At 30.6% G+C, this 22,615-nt stretch overlaps 1 protein-coding gene across 1 annotated transcript; it reads left to right on the top strand.

Annotated features, from left to right (window-relative positions):
• Nucleotides 1-1,738: 1,738 nt before the first annotated feature.
• LOC128171190 (uncharacterized) lies at nucleotides 1,739-17,231 on the top strand. Its single transcript, XM_052836954.1, has 18 exons — nucleotides 1,739-2,095; nucleotides 3,073-3,255; nucleotides 3,405-3,508; nucleotides 3,678-3,807; nucleotides 4,048-4,179; nucleotides 4,382-4,476; nucleotides 4,961-5,078; nucleotides 6,890-7,077; nucleotides 9,779-9,857; nucleotides 9,943-10,064; nucleotides 12,001-12,070; nucleotides 12,210-12,370; nucleotides 12,662-12,746; nucleotides 13,044-13,190; nucleotides 14,491-14,583; nucleotides 15,670-15,723; nucleotides 16,350-16,449; nucleotides 16,541-17,231. Exons 1-18 carry the CDS (start codon nucleotides 2,041-2,043, stop codon nucleotides 16,854-16,856), a joined length of 2,232 nt encoding a protein of 743 aa, XP_052692914.1. The 5' UTR covers nucleotides 1,739-2,040; the 3' UTR covers nucleotides 16,857-17,231.
• Nucleotides 17,232-22,615: the final 5,384 nt, after the last annotated feature.

The following is a 22,615-nucleotide window of genomic DNA, read 5'->3' on the forward strand; positions in this document are numbered from 1 at the left end:
ATATACAAGTTCAGTGACGATTATGTTACTCCAGTCGTACTCACAGAACAGTTTAGGCAGGAAAGGATTCAGCAAAATAAAGTTTAATTACTTTATGGCTGGGAGAAATTCCAGCGCAGTGGATGTTCGTTTATTATGGAAATCATAGGTTTAAAGAATAAAGAGGTTTGTCATAAGTATTTCTTATACGTTTAATAAGGTTGTTTTCTGTAATCATGGCTTAATTTGATTGTCCAAACACCCGAGTGTAGTTGTACCTGATTGAATAGAAGTATCAATTTTTCATCAAGAATACTTTGTACCAACAAAAGATTAGAAACGTTGCATAAAACAATTACACCAATTAAACGTATTTATGTAGCACAGGAGAAGGATATCCGGTTATCTGTAAAAAAGTGCCGCCTGTAACTAACCTTGTGACTCGGCGTAAAACCTTTTTAAAGAAATGATTAATAAGTTCCTGAACACAAGCTTTTGGTTTTTGTTTTAAAAATAAGGACTGTTTTTTTAAATATTTGAAATAGATCTAAACTCGATGTTTTTAAGAAGCATGGGCTTGGTTTTTACCGGATATGTTCCTTAACTCGGTATTTTGAGATGATGTTGGCTTGAGAGAGAGAGAGAGAGAGAGAGAGAGAGAGAGAGAGAGAGAGAGAGAAAGAGAGGGATATTTTTGAGATTTTAAAGAGAACTTTAAAGAAAGTCTGAACGTACACGAATACGTGAGACCCATTTGTCCTGCTGTAGATTGAAAATTTAAAATCTAACACATTAATAAGGTTGAGAAAACCTCAAGTATTAATATGCATATAGCATAAAGAAAATGTATCCTTTATAAGTACGCTGAATGTAAATGATATGACCCATAGAGGTCTCGTTATGATTGGTTTATCTTGTGCGGATGTCATATGATGAACAGGATAGGCGGTAAAGCATCTTGTTGGCTCTTCGAGATCCGAATAACTCTCCATTGAAAGCTGCACTAAACATATTCATTAAATATGGTCACACAGATATGTTAAGTTCAATTAACCTTTTCCTCTTAACTTAAGCACCTCCTTTCGATGAAGAAATAGCTGTTTCCGCTAACGGTTGTGTAAATTGACCTTATATGAACTTTTATTGCAACAAGGACGATTTTAGATGTTTTTCTTCAAATACTATCGGTTTGCTACTATGTTTATCACGTTACACACGTAGAAGAAGAAAAAAATGATACAATACATGTACTTTTTTTTTCAAAACCAAAAAATCAGAATACTGTTTAATAAGTGTAATGACGAAAGTCATTTAAGTGCGGCCGAACCATTTTGTCATTTTATTTCGCTGGAGTATTTCTAATTCAGAGTAAGACATTCTAATCGTAGAATGTGACGACAAGGCGTTTGGGCGCAGTGCATGTTCATATTCTGGAAATATTTCTAGTTTTAGGAACTAAATCCTGTATACAAGGGGTATTTTAAAAACATGTCATAATGCTTGGTATTTCATATCATGTTAAATGAATCGTCCAAAACACACACTTATGTAGCAATACTTGATTGAATAATTTGGAAATATTTCATGTAGAAAATTTCGACAAAAAACTAGAACATCACCATGTATTACAGGAAAATGACTTCCTTTATCTATAAAAAGAAACGCCCTCTGTTACTAACCTTGTTGTTTTGCGTAGAAATGTCTAGTTAGATGAAACACTTCCTGTTTTACTGTTATTTGTAGATGAGTAACAAAATTTGCATCTAGAAATGATCATTAAGATCCTGAACACACACTGACTTTTTGTAGAAATAAGGAAAAATCTTTTGATAATAAAAAAACCTGAATTCGAATGAGATTATTTAGAGCGTGTTATCGATAACTACATCAACACTCCAAGGATTAATAATAAAATAGCCAGAGGAAATAGTTTCACTCAATTGAATTTCATTATCTGTATTTGCGGAAAGCCCCAACTGAACTGCATTTCTACCGGATTTTAAAGTGTTTTTCAAACCAGTGTTTTGAGAAGATATATGGGATTTGAGTGTTAAAGACGAAATGATTTTAAGAGTGGTGGTTTTTCTATTTACGGGATGGATATGCGGAGTGAACGGTAAGAATATAAAAGGCTTAAAAAAGACTTTTAAAGCTGAACACGCTCGTAAAAATGACACAGTCACACAGCTATACAACTCTTCAAATTCGTTTAACACGATTGCACACGTTTAATGTTAGCATTGGAAAAGGACGTAAAAGTTGATAATTTCATTGCGACCGAGTAAAACGGCGATGCAAGATAGGTAGACCTCTACAGCGAAATATTTTGCATTGTTAAAGGTTAGCTTGGAAAAGTGCGTAAAAAAATTATAATTTCATTGCGACCGAGTAACACGGCGATGCAAGATAGTTAGACCTTTACAGCGAAGTATTTTGCATTGTTAAAGGTTTGCAGGTTATAAAGGGGTTGTAGGGATAGCGACGATGAAAGCACAGTATGCGGACAATGCCTTTTATGAGTAGTTTTCAGCTTTGACACCAGTTACATATGGCGACCTTCTACATGTTCCAAATGCTACAATAAAAATGTAATAAAAATATATAAATATGTTCCAATAAAAAGTTTTAACAAAAATATAAAGAGTTAACAGTAACTTTTTTAATTTGTTTGTAAATATTTGGGGCACCCCTTCATGAAATCTTTAGAAAGATGAATACTATAACAACGTTTAAAGAGATGATGAGAAGTTTGGAAAAACCCCGGGACGTACATGATTGAAACGCAATGAAACAAACGTATTCATTTGTCCTATTGTAAATTCAAAGTTAACATACCACTTTAGTAAGCTTGTAGGAACATCAGTTAGCATATATTCAACACTTTATGCATAAAAATGTTCATATGGTTTGACTTCTCTCTTTTTGTAAAGATTCTGATTGTTTTGAACATTTGACTTACATAAATATGCATTCATACAAAATTGGATTTCTTTGTATATTTACTATTAAATCAAATTTAAATATTTTGAAAAGTATATCAAATAAAGAAAAGAGTTGCTTAATTTTTGTTTTTGCTTTTATTGACACCCTCAGGAAACCAGTATATATATGTCAACGAAAGTAAAACATGGAAGGATGCAAGGGGGTATTGCAAACAGAAAGGCTTTGAGTTGTCTACCCTGAATGGACAAGAAATACATATATGTAACCTTACCGAGGTTACGGAGCTTTGGACAAACAATTATATTTATACTACGCCATATTTATCTCTATTAGGTAAACCAAATGTGTTTATATATAAAACTTTCTTCTGTATAATGTAAACTTTACAGAATAATCAGTGCCTTATTCTAAGTTGCTGCATTAAAATGATAAACTTGCTCAGAAAAATTAACGAGTCTAAATGGTATCATTTGTACTTTAAGGATGTTATGAGAAACCAGATGAAATGCAGTTCCCGTCACTTCAGAAAGCCTCTGTAGTAGAATGTCAGATCTTGTGTAGTGAATATAAAAAATTTGCGATACGGGTAGGTTTCCATTATACCTTATACAATCAACCAAAGCGATATGTTGCTTCATGCTGGTGAGGTACGATAGTTGCTTCATTTGTATTCAAATAAACAAAATATGCATGGATATTTTACTACAGGGAATAAAATGAAATAATGATATCTGTTGATTTCATTTTTTTCAAAGGGCAATTCATGCACATGCATACAACCTGACTCCGATCAAGGCGCTTTGCAAAATGCAGAGCAGTGTAATTATACTTGTGATGGAGAAGCTTTATGCGGTGGTGACAATGCAATCAGTATATATGAAAAAGGTAACGATTTCGTAGATGATTCGTGTGATTAAATGATGCTTGATCATTTTCTTTCAATATTATTGATTCGTCCAATTCATTACATGCCGCAATTTGATATCTTTTAAAATCACATTAGTTACATGCATTTCTGTGATGACATTGTTATCATCGTTGTTAACATCACTAAACAAACTGGTGACCAGTATCAGACCTGGACAAATATAGTGATAACATAGAAAATTTCATTTTAAATTTAAGATGCCAGTATCTCCAATCGTCTAACTGAACAGCCGTTGTTTCCACCCAACAACTCTTGGTGTCTGGGTTACCAGTGTTTAGATGGTGACGTTAAATTCGAGGAGAAAGATTGCAAAAACCAAGACTATGCTAGTCAGTATTTTTAAATACACATTGTTACTTGTACTGTTTACTTTGCAAAGGAAGTTAAGTATCTTTTTTAAGACAGTGTGTCTTGAAAATACATATTGTAAATAAAACTATTTAGATAGTTCATCAAATAATATCCATGGAGTTTTAGAATTATATTATAATTGCGATTAGATTTTCATTAGCATATTAATTTTTTTTCCAGATAATAATGACTTTTTTTCGTGTTCTTTTGAACCTAACACCGACTGTTTCCTATGGCATGCAAAAGACAACAATTTAACATGGTCCATCCAAAATGTGAGCTAATGTTATTGTACTAGCAAATTTGATAACATGTATTGTAATGAATTCGGAATATGTATTTCAGAAAACTACCATAAACTTGTTTTGTGCTTTGTGACCATTATATCGAGAGACATCTACTTTTTGCTATGAATATAATGACTTACCCTACTATTATTTTTAAAATATAATCTAATTCTGATTTTTGATTTTCATCAATATTCTTTAAATAGAAAAAAATAATGAAAAATATATTTTATTCAAACTATGTGTAAAATTGTGTTGTTCACACGAAACAAATGACTAGATAATCAGTTACAGGTTTTTCCAAAGTAAAAACAACATCAATTTTTACGGTAGCTCGACGTACTAATATGGTGTTTGATAAATCTATTAGGTATATTTTCCCCAGAAATTGGTGCATCGAACCACCTTAATATCTTACCGATTAGTGTGTGCAATACAGAATAGGTAAAATGTTTCTATCTTTATGCAACAGAGTCCTCCACAAAACGATCCAAAGCTTAATTATAATGCATCGTACTATGCTTATGTAAATGGATCTGGTGCAGCTTCAGGACAAACGACAGTGTTGATTTCCAGGATGAAATTCAAAGGTAAAAAACACAAAATTTTATATCCACTTCGCGTTTTCCTCTTATTACTAAAGAAAAAAAACTTTTGCGAATAATGCATTTTCTTACTCGTAATCATAAGCATATTTTATATAAAACACAGCTGACGACATTTAATGTACACATATTCGGTCTACATTATACTATATATAGATGGAAGGCTAAAATGATTGTTGTTGAAAATATGATGATGAATATATTGATATCATTAAAAAATAATTTTCCCGGTATGGCGTTTTTCACAAAACACAAACTGTACTTACCGAGTAATTTTTTTTTGAATTGTTTATTTACCAAAATAAAGCATTTGTACTTGAATTCAAGCACTAAATTTTTATTGTTAGATACGTATACTGGTAGTTAAGTAGATAATGGATGTGAATCATTAGGCCAACAACGAGCAAGCGAATTAGAAAATATCCAGTTAGTTTTTGTTAACGGAAAATTGTAGATGAAAATAGTGTTCCGCCTTTAATGTTTTATTTTGAAATGAAACGAAAACCATTGCATTGAAACAAGTACAAAATGTTAAAACAGTGGATAAAATAAAAGAACAAAGATTTTGAACAATATATATTTTGAATTAATAAATGACTGTGAAACAGAGGTATTTCCTAAGTAATTGGCTTCTTTTTAAAAAAGATGTGATTAACAATATACTGTTGGATATATATGGACTTGTAAAGAACAATTTCATGAAATAGGATAAACTGTTAGGTTAATAACAAACAAAAGTTTTTTTTCCTTCAAATTCATAAGCTGTTGTATGATAATTTTCAATAACTTTGCTACCTCGTAATGACAACAAAACTCGCAGCTAATTAATGGACTTTATTTTTATCAATAAAATCGCCGTGAGAACTACACAAAAACAAGAAACACCAATAAACATTCATACACACACAACACATACAGACTTTAAAACTGAATATTATGGTAGGATTCAGGGTTACAAACTACACACACACACACACACACACACACACACACACACACACACACACACACACACACACACACCCCTAAACAAGGACGGAGAAATTCGAAATGAATAAGATATGCCTTTATAAAGGCAGATTTACGTAGACATTATGTATAAATGAGTGTAACTTAACAACATGATAGAATAATTATATTATTCACTTACAACAAGGTGCTTGACTAACTCTCCTGCAATAATTGTTTTGGTCATTGTACCAACAAAATCTCGCTCAAGATATAAAGGAAAACAGATAACTCGTTCCAGTACAACCAATTATAAATAAATATCAGTTTATTTTAACCTCCATTCCACAAAAAACTTCAGAAAGATTTATTTGAAATAGTACTTTTATGAAAACCCTTCTGTTTTTAAAATTGTTTAATAATTGTCAAGAAAAATATCTCGAAGCTATGTAATTTGGGCAAATACAATTACCAGTGATAAAAAATAATATATATTTGTTTAGATTATGTTCTCTGCAATCTTGTTTGCTACTAGGATTACGATTATTTTTTTTTTATACCATTGACAAATAGAATTTATACAGGATTCTTAATTAAGTTTGTGATTTATACCTCTTCAGATTCTTATGACTTTAAACTATTCCTGATAATAAACAATGCGTTACAATGGTTTTTACACTACGTATCGAAAGTAGGATTTAAGATTTGTTATAGGTATGGAATGTAAAAAGCGAATAATTTTTTTTTTTATATAAAAAATCAATAAATAATAAAAATTGATATGTATTTTTTTTAACTGTTTAATTTCAAAAGGCAATGAAGAATAGTAAAATTGTTACTTTTTAAAGCTGCCGACTGGTGTCTTCGTTTCCGTTACTTCGCCGTAACGCCTGTATCGATGGATGTCATTATATGGGATTTGATAGCTGATAAAAACCAGAGTTTGGTAAAAATAAGGAATTCAACGTACAACAGCAACACAAAAACAATATGGCATTTAGTCGAGTGGAATATCAACATGACTAATGATTTTAAGGTAATAGTATTGTCAAGTGAACACAAAATAACGTTACAAAACGATTTATTATTATTAAAAAAAATTCTAACAAACTATAAACTAGAATTTATAATTTTATAATATGTTTGCTAGTGACGAAACTCTGGAACAGGAAGGTTTTGTAATTTTATAAATTTATATCGACCGAGTATGATTTCCTTAATTTTTCACAGAAGGGAAAAAAAGATTCCAGCACAGTAGCCTCCCTTGAGTTACTATGAAGTAGCCTCTTGGTAGCCTCCCAAGGTGTAAGACTACCTATGACATCATCTAATGAGTTTGATTATTTAAAAAAACTGATTTATGAGATTAAATGAAATTCAATCATTTTATTTAAACAGTAATTATTTATTTAATCATTAATAGCTGATTAGGATTTTGCCACTTGATTGAATTATAAATGATTCCTCTTATTAATCAATTTTTGTTATATAAATTACTTTTTAAATCAAATGATAGAAGTTAATATAATTTCCTCTAATGCAGTCAGGCGAAACACAAGAGTAAACTTTGAAAAAAGACAATAACTATAAACACACTGGCGGATTTAGGGGGGGGGGGGGCGTGGAGGGCGCACGCCCCCCCCCCCCTTAAAATTTTCAAAGTATGCATGACTGTAGATGATTTGATAAATACATAGAAAAGTTAGCATTTTGTGTTTCACTTTATTTATAATTATGCCTGACTCAATGTTACACCTCATTGATACACTAGCTGTGCTATGCTGACTGTAATTCGGCTGCTCTATACACATCTGATCCTAATGCATGTTGACAGGTTCTGATAACAAACCAATTAATCTGTGTTTAAAACAAGCAGTGTTGGTCATTTGGTGGCTGCATCAAATTTCCCAGGGCCCTGAATTTGGGGCTTCGACCAAGAATCGACTGGAAATCCAATAACTTTTGTTTCAAGTGTAAACTGCGCTGTCATTTCCCTATTGCGATGCAAGCAGAAATATTTTGAAAAACTGTATATTTTTTTAATTTTTTTCTAGGTAAATAGACTATTTTGATATAAGAATATTGAAGATTTGATGCATCTTATATTTCTAACAGCTAATAGGGGGTCGGATAACGTAACGTCATTAGAATGTTGTAACTTGATAACCAGGTTAATTTTGGGAGTTCATAAATGCCTAAAATATTTTGTTTTTAATCCAAGTGTACATAACTGAAAAAATACCACTTTAAAAGAAAAGCTATGTATTAAGAAATTGGAAAATATTCAGATTTAAATGCTAAAATTCTGTGATAGTTCTGTGAACAAATCAAATTTGTGTAATGCCGATCTGATTGGTACTTTTTTGACCGCCAAGCCTTCTTTTCTCTAAATATATCCTCAGTAATCAATTGTATTAGTTAAACATTGGGGCCAGTGATGAAGTTTTTCAGCAAATAAAAACTACTTGTTACATAAAAGCTACTTCTTGAAAATGTGTCTTTCAAAAATTCGTCAATATTAATTTTTAAATGCAGAAGTCCTATTGAATTTCCAATATACTACAAGTTAAAATATATATTAAGCGCGAAACTAGCATTGTATTTTCGATGGATTGTAGCTATTTAGTTTGCTTATGAAAACAAGCAGTCAGACATTGACTGATTTGCTAAGATAAACTCATATTCTTAGATTGTCAAAATCAAAAATTTCCCCCAAGATCTTCTCTGTTGTGAAAAATTGACGCTGTTTTACCGGAAATATACATATAAGTGTTATTGAGTTCAATGTTTTCATATCTGGACAGTTAAAGATATGTAGACCCCGCCTTCATCAATTCTGAGTTTGACACAGACTGCAGACTTCAAGTGCATTCTCTTGTTAAGGTGCTATGATACATCTCCATATTGTGACTTATTTTTATCGAAATAATCAATAAAATCAATCATAATTTTATAAATGTTTTCTTTCCAAAAATTGTTAACTAACACGGTAGCACAATTGGAAAGACTATTACTTACGAACCTGTAAGTCATGAATTCGAATCCTGCCAAGCTTATATAAATTTTACAGTTTTAAAACATGTTTTAGTCAAATATTATGACATTTGAAAACAGATGTCACATATTACCTTAAAGAGGCTCTACATATATAGCAAATGCATGATTTAATGATTATTCTTTAGTAATCATTTCGCACAAAAATTGTTCCTGGCAGAACTGATATGTTTATTATTGATTTTATTTTGACTGTGGAAAATCGTCTTTTTTTTTAAACTTAAATTTGTTTTGGATGAATCTATTCCCCCTTTCGCCTCTAATAATCACGTGCGCCGTATACTTTAAATGTGACGAATAAGGAACCTAAATCAACGAATTATAAATATATCATCAATTCATGTAAACATTAGGGTTTATCTTATTGATTGTATGGGAAAGTAAAAACATTATCAAATTATGGCCTACAGAACTACGTTAAATAAGTTAATAAAGCGTTGGCGCATGAGTTTTCAATATTAAGTCTGACCAAAAGCGTTTACGATGATCAAAATAGTTCACATAACTGTTCACCTTAACTAAAAAATATTGATTTCGATATTATCATATCATTCTAAAATAGAAATCAAGTTCATTTTAGGACATCTTCTTTGAAGGGTTGTATTGATGTAGACTTTAAAAATACATTATTATTTTACGAAATATATAAACTTTTTTATCGCCCGAAAATTAAAAAATTTCAGCTTTTGCTTAAATTTGAAACGGGCGAAAATGAGACAGAAATTTCAATAGATGACATCACAATGATTGCAGACTCCTGCAGTAAGTATCAGAAAATTTTGTTGATTTTTAATTCGTTTTGTCTCTATGTGTTGAACTGTTCTACTACAATAAAATACGTTTTTAGACAAAACAGTGTCAACTTTGTTGAACAAAGGGAATGGACTTCAGTGTACTTTTGGTGGAGACTTTGATGTATGTTTTAGACAGAGTGAATCAAATAAAGACACCAACTGGAGGCTTTCAAACGTACGTATTGACTCCATAGCTTAAAAAGGTACCTTGGTGCTAATTTAATGTTTTAAGGTCTTTTGATTGTCACATGACGTCAATTAAAACATTCTAGAATATTTTACCGTTATCGGTTTTAATATAAGTGTTATTTGATGCATGGTTTTGTCAATATTTCTTGGTTTATACTTGTGTTAAACACATTTCGAGATATGTAAAGTGAAATGATACCAATGTTTAACAATTTGTAGAGAGTAGTTTGAGTTGAAATCGCTGAATTCAATGAAAAACTGATAAAACCGCACGTAGGCAAATTGACAGAGACTATAATTCTTAGTTTTTACCCGACATGGTAAACATTTCTTTGCAGATTTCGATAGGATATATAATGAATTACAAATCTTCCATTTTGCAGTGAGTTTGAAACATTATTGCAAATTTTATTGACGTTTTATGTTGCTAAACTGTACTAATTCATGGTGGAAAAATTGTATCAAAATGCACTGTAAATGTGATAGCTTTCATACTGGCAAATTTAAATTGCCTTGGAATGTTTAAATAATAAAATAAAGGATTGCAATTGATTTCTTTAAAAATGGTTTTATTATATAGAAATCGATTAAAAAAAAGGTGATGTTTAATTGGAGAGGAATCGTCGCTATAATTGCCATGATGGGGTACTTGTGTTAGCTCCTACAGCATGAACAAAAAAAATGTTTGCAACATATCAATATCTAACTTCAATTTGAATATTTACATATTAATCTTCAAATTTATACAAAAATCACACGGATTAAACCATAAAAACATCAAGGGTGGAAAACCCTTAATAATACATCACATTGATTGATCAAATTCAGACTAAGCCTTTTAACTCTAAAACCCATGTTCTGTTTGCAATGACTTTTGTATAAAACACAGTATCAAATGGTATGTTTTTCATTGTAGTATAATCTGTAAACATAGTAACTCTTTAGATGACAAGAATAAGTAACAGTCCTTTATCAAAGCTAATAGAAGCTCTCGCAAAAAATAGTAAATGAACACTACACATCTTTTAAGTTTCACAAAACATTAATGACTATAATTGTTAGAAGATCGAAAAAAATAAACAAATGACATGCCATACTGGCACTGTACCAGTTATCGGCTAAAATATAACGTTTTCTTTTCGTAATTCCTTATTTCTTGATATTTTTGGATAAAACTTGACATACTTTTAAAAGTGAAATCCTTATTTATCAACCTGTTAGTTTATATCATTATTTAGAACCGAAAAGATCTTGTTTGTGCTTTTTAGCACGCCCCGATTTTTCCGAGTTGTTACGATTTACTGTACCAGTTATCGGCTTCGTGATAATAAAATAGTAAAATCCGTGTTCATGTTGATTTTATACTCTCCTAAATTTAGTTTAAATTATGCCCCTTGTGGGGTCAGACTAAAGTAGTCGGGGTCATGATACATTATAAACATATCTCATGAAATTATTCGTTTATTATCATTCGGTAATACACCAAATCGTAGACTATTCAATACATAATTGTGCAAGCAGGCGTTCAATTTCGCTACGAATCTCTCGAAAAATTGTGAATTCCTTTTGTTTATACATGTTAAATGTATTGATATCATATGTCAAATGAGAGAAGGGATATAATAACGTATCACAAAGATGTCACAATCTAGTTTTAACTTATTTCGCCACTTCCCTCACTGCTGAAAGTGCAAAGATGTAAACTCAGCGGTAAACAATGATCGTTTAAGCTCATGTATAAAACATATTCATAAAAGTTTTCAAGCAAACTTACTTTTCTTTATTCGAAAAAGACGACTGAATCAAAAAATCTTGGATTGTCGCGTGCTATAAACCCGGACTCTCAGTTTAGCCGATAACTGGTCTTAGCCGATAACTGGTACGGTACCAGTAGTCAAAATATAAGAACATTGTATTTGTAGAATCAACGGTGGCTTCCTTCGGAAGTAGAGGGAAAAGAAGCCGGTTTAATATCCAAGTTTGAATTATATGGTAAGTGTAAAACCTGTAATTTTTTAAATAATTGTTTAAGTGATGGATACAAAGATTTAAATATATTAATTGTTATAATATAAAGACAATTTCTCTTAGTATTGATAGAATGAAACAATAAAGTTTTTCTGTTTTCCAGATATAACTGTTAACATAACAATGAGATTTTCAAGTGAAAACAATTTGGAATTGTATAGCAAAGACGAAGAAGGAGACAAGAAAACTATCATTAAAAATGTTGATACCGTAGGAAAATTGGTGACCATTTCTAATACGACATATGTCAATGCAAGATCAAATGTAAGTGACAAAAATAATTATGAAATTTAAGACCATTCATTTTGAGTCTTGTAAAAAACTTATCCATTTAAACTACTTTAGTTTTTACGTACTCTTTTAACTACTACAAAATTGATTTCATCTACATATTAAGTCAATATTCTCGCCATATCAGCTCAAACTATAGAAGTAGATTTTTAAGAAGTTTACTTTAAGCAATATCTTGTACGAATTGAATATACAAAAATCACATATTTAAGAATACTATTTATGCATGCCCACAAATATTTATTAATTTTTTCTTCATTTCAGCTTTTTATTGATGGGGATGGGAATACTAGCGAACGAAATAATGAAATAAGGATAGCTTTCATCAAAATCAAGGTTATTAGTAATTGTAAGTTTATATATATATATATATATATATATATATATATATATATATATATATATATATATATATATATATATATATATATATATATATATATATAGGGAAGACTGATAAAAGGGATATTTTGTTAATTCCAGATAAAAATAGTTTTCTACGTCAAATTAATAATAATGAGTGGTGGTTTTTGTTTTCGTGTGTTCCACAATATAACTTATTTTAACCTTCAGATCATAGCAACATATATTAATAATGACCGCATTTATCCCCCTTTTCTGTATAATAATCTTTTTATAATCAAAGCCTACACCCAGGGTGAACGATCATTTCAAATCCCTGATCCATACGCCATGACAATATCTGACGTCACAAACTTGCGGTGTATAGACGGTGGAGGGATAAAGATGATTAACGCTATAAAACTATCCGGAAAACTTCTGACTAAAAATGGTAAAGTAGCAATAAAATTATTTTTGAGTTAAGTAAAGAAATGAAAAATATGTAAATGGTGAGATCATAGAAATAAATCTAGTATGTATACCGGTAAAAATTTCTAACACCCCGCTTTTATTTTCTTATTATTTAGAAAACTTTAACATTAGTTTTTAAGTGGTTACCATTATTGACTGCTGTTTAAAATGCTAAGCTGTTCATGTCAAGGAAATTGTTTCAGGTAATTCAAGTAGGTAATCACTCGACCATGACCGTATTTGTTGAAAAGCGTGGAGCGCGTGTTCGATATGTTTTTCAGATGTGTTTTTCAAATCGATTCGACCGATTTCTTTCTTTTAACTGCTTATAAAAAAACAAAACCAATTGAGTACAATGCGGTGCATGTTGCCCAAGAACCTTTAAGTGCAGTTTGCGTGGTCCAAGAAAATCGCGCTTCACGATAGGTTTGTGTTCTTTCACAGTATTTGCTTTATTTATCTTTAACCTTTAAAAAGATGTCCTAAACAATAAAACACCTATTCTTAATTAAAATTATTCATCACAGATCAACAGATTTTTTACAGACACAATGTAATCATTCTAAGGCTTGATTGGAAATCCAACGCAACCGGAAGTGTTGAAGATCTACCGTGAAGGCCAAAACGTCATGTAACGACACGTCAACATGACCGCTACATTAGGGTAACTCACCTTTCTGATAGACACCGTACAGCACGCGCAACTGCACCGTATATTAGTTGCCTGTGTATATAAAATTATTAAATACTAAGATAAATCTAAGAGTGAGACAGTTTCTCAGCATGAAATAGGCCACATAAACAAATGGAATAACCTTCCACAAATGTTTTTTACTCATTAGTGGGAAATCTATGACAAGTTGTTATTAGTACACGGTTCTAATATTGTGATTTTCATATCGTAGGGTACTTGAGCCCTCTTGATATTTTTATAAAGCCCTTTTATAAACTTTGAGTTTTGTAAAAATTGGTTTGTTATTCTTTATTCTTAATATATAATCATTGCTATTGTTAAAATTATTTAAAATAAGGAACATTGTATTACAAACTCTTGCCTGTGGCGTTAGAAATTTCGACTTGTATATACACAATATATACAGTGAATATTATGAATAAAATACTTCTTAAACTAAATAAATCTAATTACTATTTTGTATATTCAAAAACGTATTTCTATGTTAAAAATCATTGCTTATCTATATTTTTGTAGATTAGATGTTATGTTATTTAATGTGTAATTAAATATTTGTGTTTAGAGTCATCAATTTTCGTTTTTAAAGGAATTCCAAGTGCTGTTCAAATATACAGGATGAATAACAGCTACTGGGAGACGTTTGACACGAATACATTGCGAACATTTGTTTGTGAACAAGGTATAAAAACTGTGGTAATGGGTTTTATTTACATGTATAAGAAGATATCGTTTATCTTTCAAGCCAGAACTTTCTTTGATTAAATAAAAAGATTGAAAAATGCTATTATAATACTATATGAAATATGTAATACACATTTTTGAATGAAGTAAGTTGATTACAAGTAATACGACTGACATACACGTTCCAAATCAATACATTTTACAATCAATATGGTGATTTAAATTCGGTACTTCTCGGAATATTTAAACTCAAATTTTTATTACAGACTAATGAAAAGATTTTTATTCAAACACAGATGTGTGTTAATAAAAGATTAGTATATACAAACATACAATCATATTCATAATCACAGTTTTCGTGCCATTGTGCATTGGGAATAATCCTCAAATCTAATATCTGGTTTAAAATAATCTGTACTTTATACATTATTTTATTTTTATAGCATTGAAAAAGTCTTATTTTTTCTACTAAGTTGAATTTTATAATGAAAAAAATTGAATATCTGTTAAATGTAATGAAATCACTTGTTTGTAGATAGATTTTTAATCTTTTGATATAATCGACGAAAGCGTTTATCGCTTAAGTTAAGGATAAATATATTGTTGACATTAAAAAAATCCGGAAATAATTTCCAAAAACCTAAAAAACATTGAAATACTTTTTTCCAAAGCTGACATAGACTTGATATCTTTTAACTACTCTTGACATTATTGTGTCTTGTTTTTATCAATTTTGATAATATCACTCAACTTATTATTTTCCCAAAAATTATAAGATAAATAAGAAATTGAATCATATATTTTTAAAGTTTAAATGGTGGTTGTATGACATCTCAAAACGTATTTTGATCACAATTGAATTATTTGGATCCAAAGCATTAGTTTAAGGAAACGATGGCTTCAAACATTTTTATTCATCTGAATAAAACGTACCTTTATATTAATTACAATAAGTGAAAATATTGCATTTAAAATCTTAAGTTGAACAAAATGTTTTAATGTACCATTATTTTCTTACCAACAAAAAGATAATGAATATGTTAAGAATCTTTTATTATAGGAATATTTCATTTTTGTTTATTAGATATTGAGTCAAACAATAGTTGTAAAATACTGGCTGATTTTGAACTACCAAGAGGTAAGGATACAAAAATGATTAATGTTACGCTCATTGATGAAGTTTTCCGGTCAATTTTCCTTTGATACGTCGATCAATATAATCAAAGTACTGACGAGAGTTGATTTAATCAATTATTACTAATTTTAAAATCGCAATATCTTCTTTTGCATGACAAGTAGTTTCTAATCTGTATTTGAATTACGCACATTTTTAAAATATGAATTCTCGAACTTTTCCGACAAGAATTTCGAGAAAACCCCACATGAATCATGATGTGCAATATTTAAGGATAGAGTTAATTCCATCAAAGCATGTATCGGTAATCGAAATATTTCTATCTAAAAATTGTAAACATGTCTGGATCCAAGCAATATTAAACTCTAGTCTCGTTCAATAAGACACTCAGCTGTCTCTGTTAATCTCCGACTACCAAGAGTAATACAGCCGAGCGTATGGTTGAACGAGACTAAATTGAACTCCGGCGTAGGAATACATACGACTACAAAAAATATCTAGATTGTTCGTACTATTCAAAACCTGACTATTTTCAAGGTGTTTATAAATACGTTTCCTTGAAAATTAATGGTTCAGCATACAGGACGCCAAATTTATCAATTTTTATTGACCGATTTTCCTTTGTTTAGAAGAGGTTCAAAATACAAATGTAGAATGGATAGCTGCAGTCCTCGCAGGCGTGTTGGGTTTAATAATATTCTGCATAGCTAGCATCATTTTTTACAAACGGTAAGGAAATTGGATAACATTATTAAAGTGTCGTTACAATTTGACGACTTTTAATGTCCATAGGAATGATTTTTCTCTCTTTATTATTTAGAAGAATATATTGTACCAATAAGCAAAATATAAAAGATCCTTCTACGGGTGAGCCAAATTCGATTAAATTGACATATGAAAAAGTGGAGGGAACGAAAAATGACAATGTGGAAGAAGATTACGACCACCTTCGTCAAAGTCAACCCAATGCCTGTGAATCGTCGTCAGAGAACGTGTATAGTCACACGACGGACAACCAGTACGGACTACTCCCAGTCATCACTGATGATACGTACGACCATACTGTAGGAAAGGAAGGGGAGTATGGGACTACTCAAGTTTGTCAGGACAATGAAAATACCTACGACCACACATGAATACCTGCAGTGGAAGGTGCTGCTAATTCACAACAAGATGCACTGTGAATACGATTTCAAAGGAGACAGCCAGTTTTTGAACTCAAGGTGTTTTTAACAAAATTGCATATAATTACAAGCAAAACATGAAAAGAATACACTGAACATCAATATTATCAAGCCCAATTCAAGTTCTTCCAATATCTTGTCAAAAGTAAATGAAAATCATCTAACATTTTTCATATTCTTGCTTTATGAAAAAAAGATCGTTTCTATTATCTTTTATAAACAGGTATTAGCAGTTTATTCATGTAAAGGAAAGAAAACCACAATACACCATTTTCTGTTATCCATATTTTGTACAAAATAAACAAAGGAAATGATGCTTGATAGTATTTTTTCTATATTTTGTTATTCCCCTTCATCTTCTACTTGTTTGCCACCATCAGCAACCTCTACTGGTTCTGGACCACTTTTCGGCTAGGGCCAGTTATCTTCTACATCGCGAATTCGGGTGTTTAGAACGAGTTTATCCAGGATATTCGGTATTTCAGTCGTCAGTTACTAGTAAATCAACTTTTACTCGATGTATAAAGTATAAGAATGTATGGTAAACATATAAGTCGATATAATTTTTTTTGTTAAAGTGGCTCACTAGACATTGAAAAGTTTCTCATATCAGCAGAAACTTACTTGATTATGATAGATAGCATGATGCATTAAAGTCAAATAGGTAAAAAAAAAAGGAATGCAAAATTATGATTTTTAAAATCTGATTTATTAAATATTAACAAATGCCCAATGCCAATTTGTCAATAAAGGAATGATTAAATTCATTAGATATTTTTTAGTTATTTGTCGTTAAAATCACGTATATAAGAAACAAGTTATGTTTATTTATCAGAACGACTGACTGCATATGTTTCTTGATTGTTTTCTTGTGTGCTTTAAAAATGTTATTTAGCTAATATAATGATTAATCTTTTTATTGCCTGGAATATTGATCTCATATCATTTGGAATGAGTAAAGGTTTGATGGATTCAATCGCTGATCACAACAGTCCAACAACATCTCGGAACAGGTAACTGATTCTCCCCTTATCAATCTGCTTCTCAAGTGATGGATAGGGGTTACAAGTATTTTGTTGCTATACCTAAATGTATCACATTGTGTGTATGTCTTATTTAAACTGCCGCGTGTGTTAAATTTATCATTGAACTGAGCATAAAAAATTAAAAATAAAAATCTTTACTAAACATTAAGGGGACAAATAAAGTAATATATTTATATAATTAAAATAAAACTGCATGACAATTGTTAAAATTTTGATAAGTTTTGAAAAACAATATGAGGTTTTTTTTCATTGTGCTACAATTCCTATTACTTTTTTAAATCTGTGAGTAGCTGAATCAATTACTATGCATCGGATTAAAATAATTGTAAAATTATTTCGTTTTATCTTACCAAGGGATATGATACAAATTATGACTAACTGAAGTTTATAAACCATAAAACAATATATGTTGTCATTATAGTAGCGAATTTTAATTTCATAATAAAAATATCAGGGGAAAAAGTTTTCATTGCACTTTCATCTTTTTTTACACTGGGAAGTGGTCAAGAAATGGACATTTGTTCATAAAAGAAAATGTTTACATCTCTTTTCTCCATTTACAAGTACCCGAGACACCCTGAACGATTTTTGACGTTTTAAACCGGGTTCTTTTATATCTGCTTCCATCTGCTTCTATAGCTCACCTGAGCTGATCACTTTATGTCTGTCCATTTGTCCGACTGCCTGTCTGTTCTTCTGTTAATGTTTACATTTCGACCTCTTCTCATAAACCACTTGGCCAATTTCAACTAAAATTGGCACAAAACATTATTGGGTAAGGATAATTAAGATTGTGAAATAAAGGACCTCATTATATATTTTTTTTATTGGTACGTCTTCAAAAGTAGTACCTGTATAGCAAAATACCTTTATTATTTAAGTGTAAATGTTGAAGGTAAGCGACAAGGAAAGAAAATTATTGCAGATGCTTTATTTATATGTGTAGTTTTAAGTCTTAAATAGGGTAGGTCTACCTCTAAAGTGCAACTATAGGGAATTAATGTCGAATCTGGCTATGGTCTTCGTAACAACTAAACTGTTCATCCCAATAAAAAAATGACGTTGTAATAATGAAAATTCAAACCTTAGTTTCATTGTTCACCAAAATGAATATTTTTCATCGATCACTATAAAAAATTAACGACGACTACAAAATTTGGTATTAAAATGCAATGTACAAGAAAATTCGAAATCATGATTGTAAATGAAAACAAAATCATGGCATTTGCGATTTCACAAAAAATGTAGAAAAAAAAAATCAAAAAAAATCAGTGCATCCAAACAAATACAAAGGAATAAACATGAATTAAAGTTTTTTATGAAAATTTTTATTAGGGAGAAATGTTCGTTTTATAGTTTTCTTAGCATATGGATACTTGAATATTTAAGGCAAAAACAAGGTTTTAACAGACACAGTGCTAAAGTAAGTGTTTACATTTAGTTACTCTATCTCCATAAGTAACATTATTGGTCTTCCTTAGGTGACAAGAAAATCGAAGCTGTGCAGTCTTAAATGTTTAATGGGAATTTCTTATCAGTTATTGATTTTAGAATAAACTTGTTTTTGATAAATGCATGTGCTTCCTATTAAAAAAATAACTTTAGTTTGGTATATTCGTGAAGGTATGTTTATGGCTGATAGCAACATTATATGTAGGCATGTTTTATTTACTCTACAATAACACCTGTCAAACAATATTTAACAATGCAGATGACATAGAGAATGCCTTAGTTTGAATGCTGGATAAAAAGAAAAATGTAAATTTAGGCGATGAGCAACTGTTTTAATTGATATCTTTAAATGGTGGTTAAATACCTTTAGAAGAAAATTAGGATTGCAATTTAATTTGGCCATACTAAATGTATAATTGCTGGGTAAAACGTCCATCTGTATATAAATAAGAAAAAACAATTTATGACAAGCTCTAAAATATTAATATTTAAAAAAAAAATTACAAGTTTTAATATCATTTGTTCACAGTTTCTTTTATCAAAGTCAAGTTGAGCAAATATTCTAAATCTATTTAATATTGCCTTAAATTGTCCCCAAGCTAAATAGAACAAGCTAACCGTCAACATTTTTCAGCTTTCTATGGACACTTAAATCTTGATTCAATTTTATATTATGCTTAAACTGTACAAAACCAGATCATTTTAGTTTCGTTCATAATATAAGGCATTTAATTGGACTATACAACTTTAATTATGAACATAATAGTTAGTAGGTGTCACTTCAGTATTAAATTTCGCCATATAATCTTATTAAAACGCAACTTTAGATAAAGATATGAATTCGAAACGATCTCTTGGAAAAATTCATTCTGATATCGTTTAATAGAACACTTCATATCATTTTTAGAAGCAAAAAACACAGAACCTTTCAACTAGGCTAGAGCTTTTGTTTGAGTCAAAGTCCTGAAGAATAAATCCCGGGCCTTTTCACTACCTTCCTGAAACAACACGCATCAAAAGTTCAAAACACCTTGTTTATTTACAAATGTGGGACAGTCAGATATCATACCCATTGTATTTTATCGCATAACAAATAAGCCCCTTTCGCGGACGAAAACGCCCAAAATTCAAAGAGAATTTGGGAATTGTTTTGCCTCGGCCATGGTTGAATCTTCAAGGAAATACTGTTGAGACACCTCAGTGTGTTAACACATATTTAAATGTCTTAACTAAGGTAGTTTTTATTTGGCAACTAATTTGTAAACTACAAACATGACACAAGGTTTGCTTTCAAACACATATGCATTATTTTGCTTACAGGGGATGTCCAGTCATCTTGAACATAAGTGTACTAAAAATGTGTATATATATCAAACTGATATTTTATGCCAACAACTCACAAAGACTGTTGTCAAAAGATAAAAAAGCAAATATTATAAGGTTTTATGTTGTTTTGAATGCAAATTATGCAAATACGTACAGACCACTAGCTTTTTAATCGTTTAGAACTACGCAATCCATACCATGTGGCAAAAATATGTGTATATATTCATAAATGCATAAAACGAGATACTTGTATTAATAAAGGATAAAGGTATTTTGTGTCATACTTAAAAAAATGCGTTTGACGTTCGATTAAAAAACCAAATTATCTTTTTAAGTGAAGAATTGATAGTAAACCACCTATTGAACAGAATAAAATTTTAAGTACAGACAATCTTACATTGTTTGGTTTTCCTGATTCGTTTTTTTTTTTATAAGAGTCGAACTCTCTTTATCGTTTATCAATGCGTGTTTGTTTGCAAGACCCTTCTGGTTCTCTCTTTTTAAATTACATCTGAGAAAAAATCGTTAAGGTCTGACAAAATGAACCACTTTATTCTTCAGTGATAAATTATGTTTGATAACACTGACTAATATATCTATAAAGAGCTGAGTGAGACGGATCTTGAATTGTATACTTGTCCTCAGGTAGATCATTAATCTAATTTATTGTACCGCAATGACTACAAACCGTGAATTTTGTACGATCCACAAATATACATAAAAGCATACATACTACGTAAGAGAAAATGTTTCAATACTTTACCAAACCTAAAACTTAGCATCTGGTTTAATATAATAATTATATGGGATGAAACTAACATGTTTGTTGAAAGTAAAACAGAGCTTAAATTGCTTGAAACATTGATTCTTACTATCGGCCATTATAACTAGTAATGACTGTTATAACTCGGATCTGGTTTTTTTCTTTATATAATATTAGTAACACAATGTTTAATACGGAAAAAGAAAGGATCTTTTGTGTTTTTTAAATAAATTGAGAACAGTTTAATACTGTCTTTATAAACATTAAGATAATTGTTTTTGTAATTTATCAATGTGATCTACAGAAACAATTTTGAAGTTGTTAAAAGAAAACTTAACGTTGACATAGTGTTGATTGTTAATAAACGGTATTTTTTTTTCAATGTAAAAATAGGCAAAAAACTAAACGCTTCTTGCGAGCAACAAGAGGTCTTCCGTTTGAAAACACCTTAAAAAGGCTATCGGGACAGTTTTTTTTTCCATTTCTCAACAACTTCTCAAATTCCAGTAAGCCTCTCTAAGGATTTCAACAGACATGTCTGTTATACTTGGAAAAGGCGATGTTACCGTGATTTTTTTTTTTATAAAATTCAAACAAAAATAATTAAAATCCATCATTCTAGAGACAACATTTTGAATTGAGGTGCAATTAAGAAAGAAAAAAGAGTCAGCACTCGGGGATTGAACCCATGCCGCCTGGAAAAAAGTCTACTACTCTTATGTGGATCGATTTTGAACAAAAATACATATTCTGCATTCATTAAAGCGTCTGCATCTTAATATGGCAGAAAAAATATTTAAAAACAAGAAAAAATGAAAAATACATGTTCTGCTTCCTTCCGGTGACGACCGGAAGTGACGGCGGACGTTTGAATTTGCAAAGTGCACTGCAGCTGAAGAATAACAATCATCACTGAAATTTTGATACGAGAGAGAAAGAAGCTAGGCAGTAAGATTACTGAATTTAAAATCCAATAATATTCCAAAAATTGACTTACTTTGCCTGACATTTACTGTGCATTACCTGTACCTTTCACTGACTGCCACTGTACCTCAGTCCTACTTAAGCACTGTACCCCCCCCCCCCCCCGTATGGCACTGTACAGGGAACTGACCAGCACTGTA

This window comes from Crassostrea angulata, chromosome 1 (assembly GCF_025612915.1).
Source record: "Crassostrea angulata isolate pt1a10 chromosome 1, ASM2561291v2, whole genome shotgun sequence".
In the NCBI taxonomy this organism is placed as follows: domain Eukaryota; kingdom Metazoa; phylum Mollusca; class Bivalvia; order Ostreida; family Ostreidae; genus Magallana; species Magallana angulata.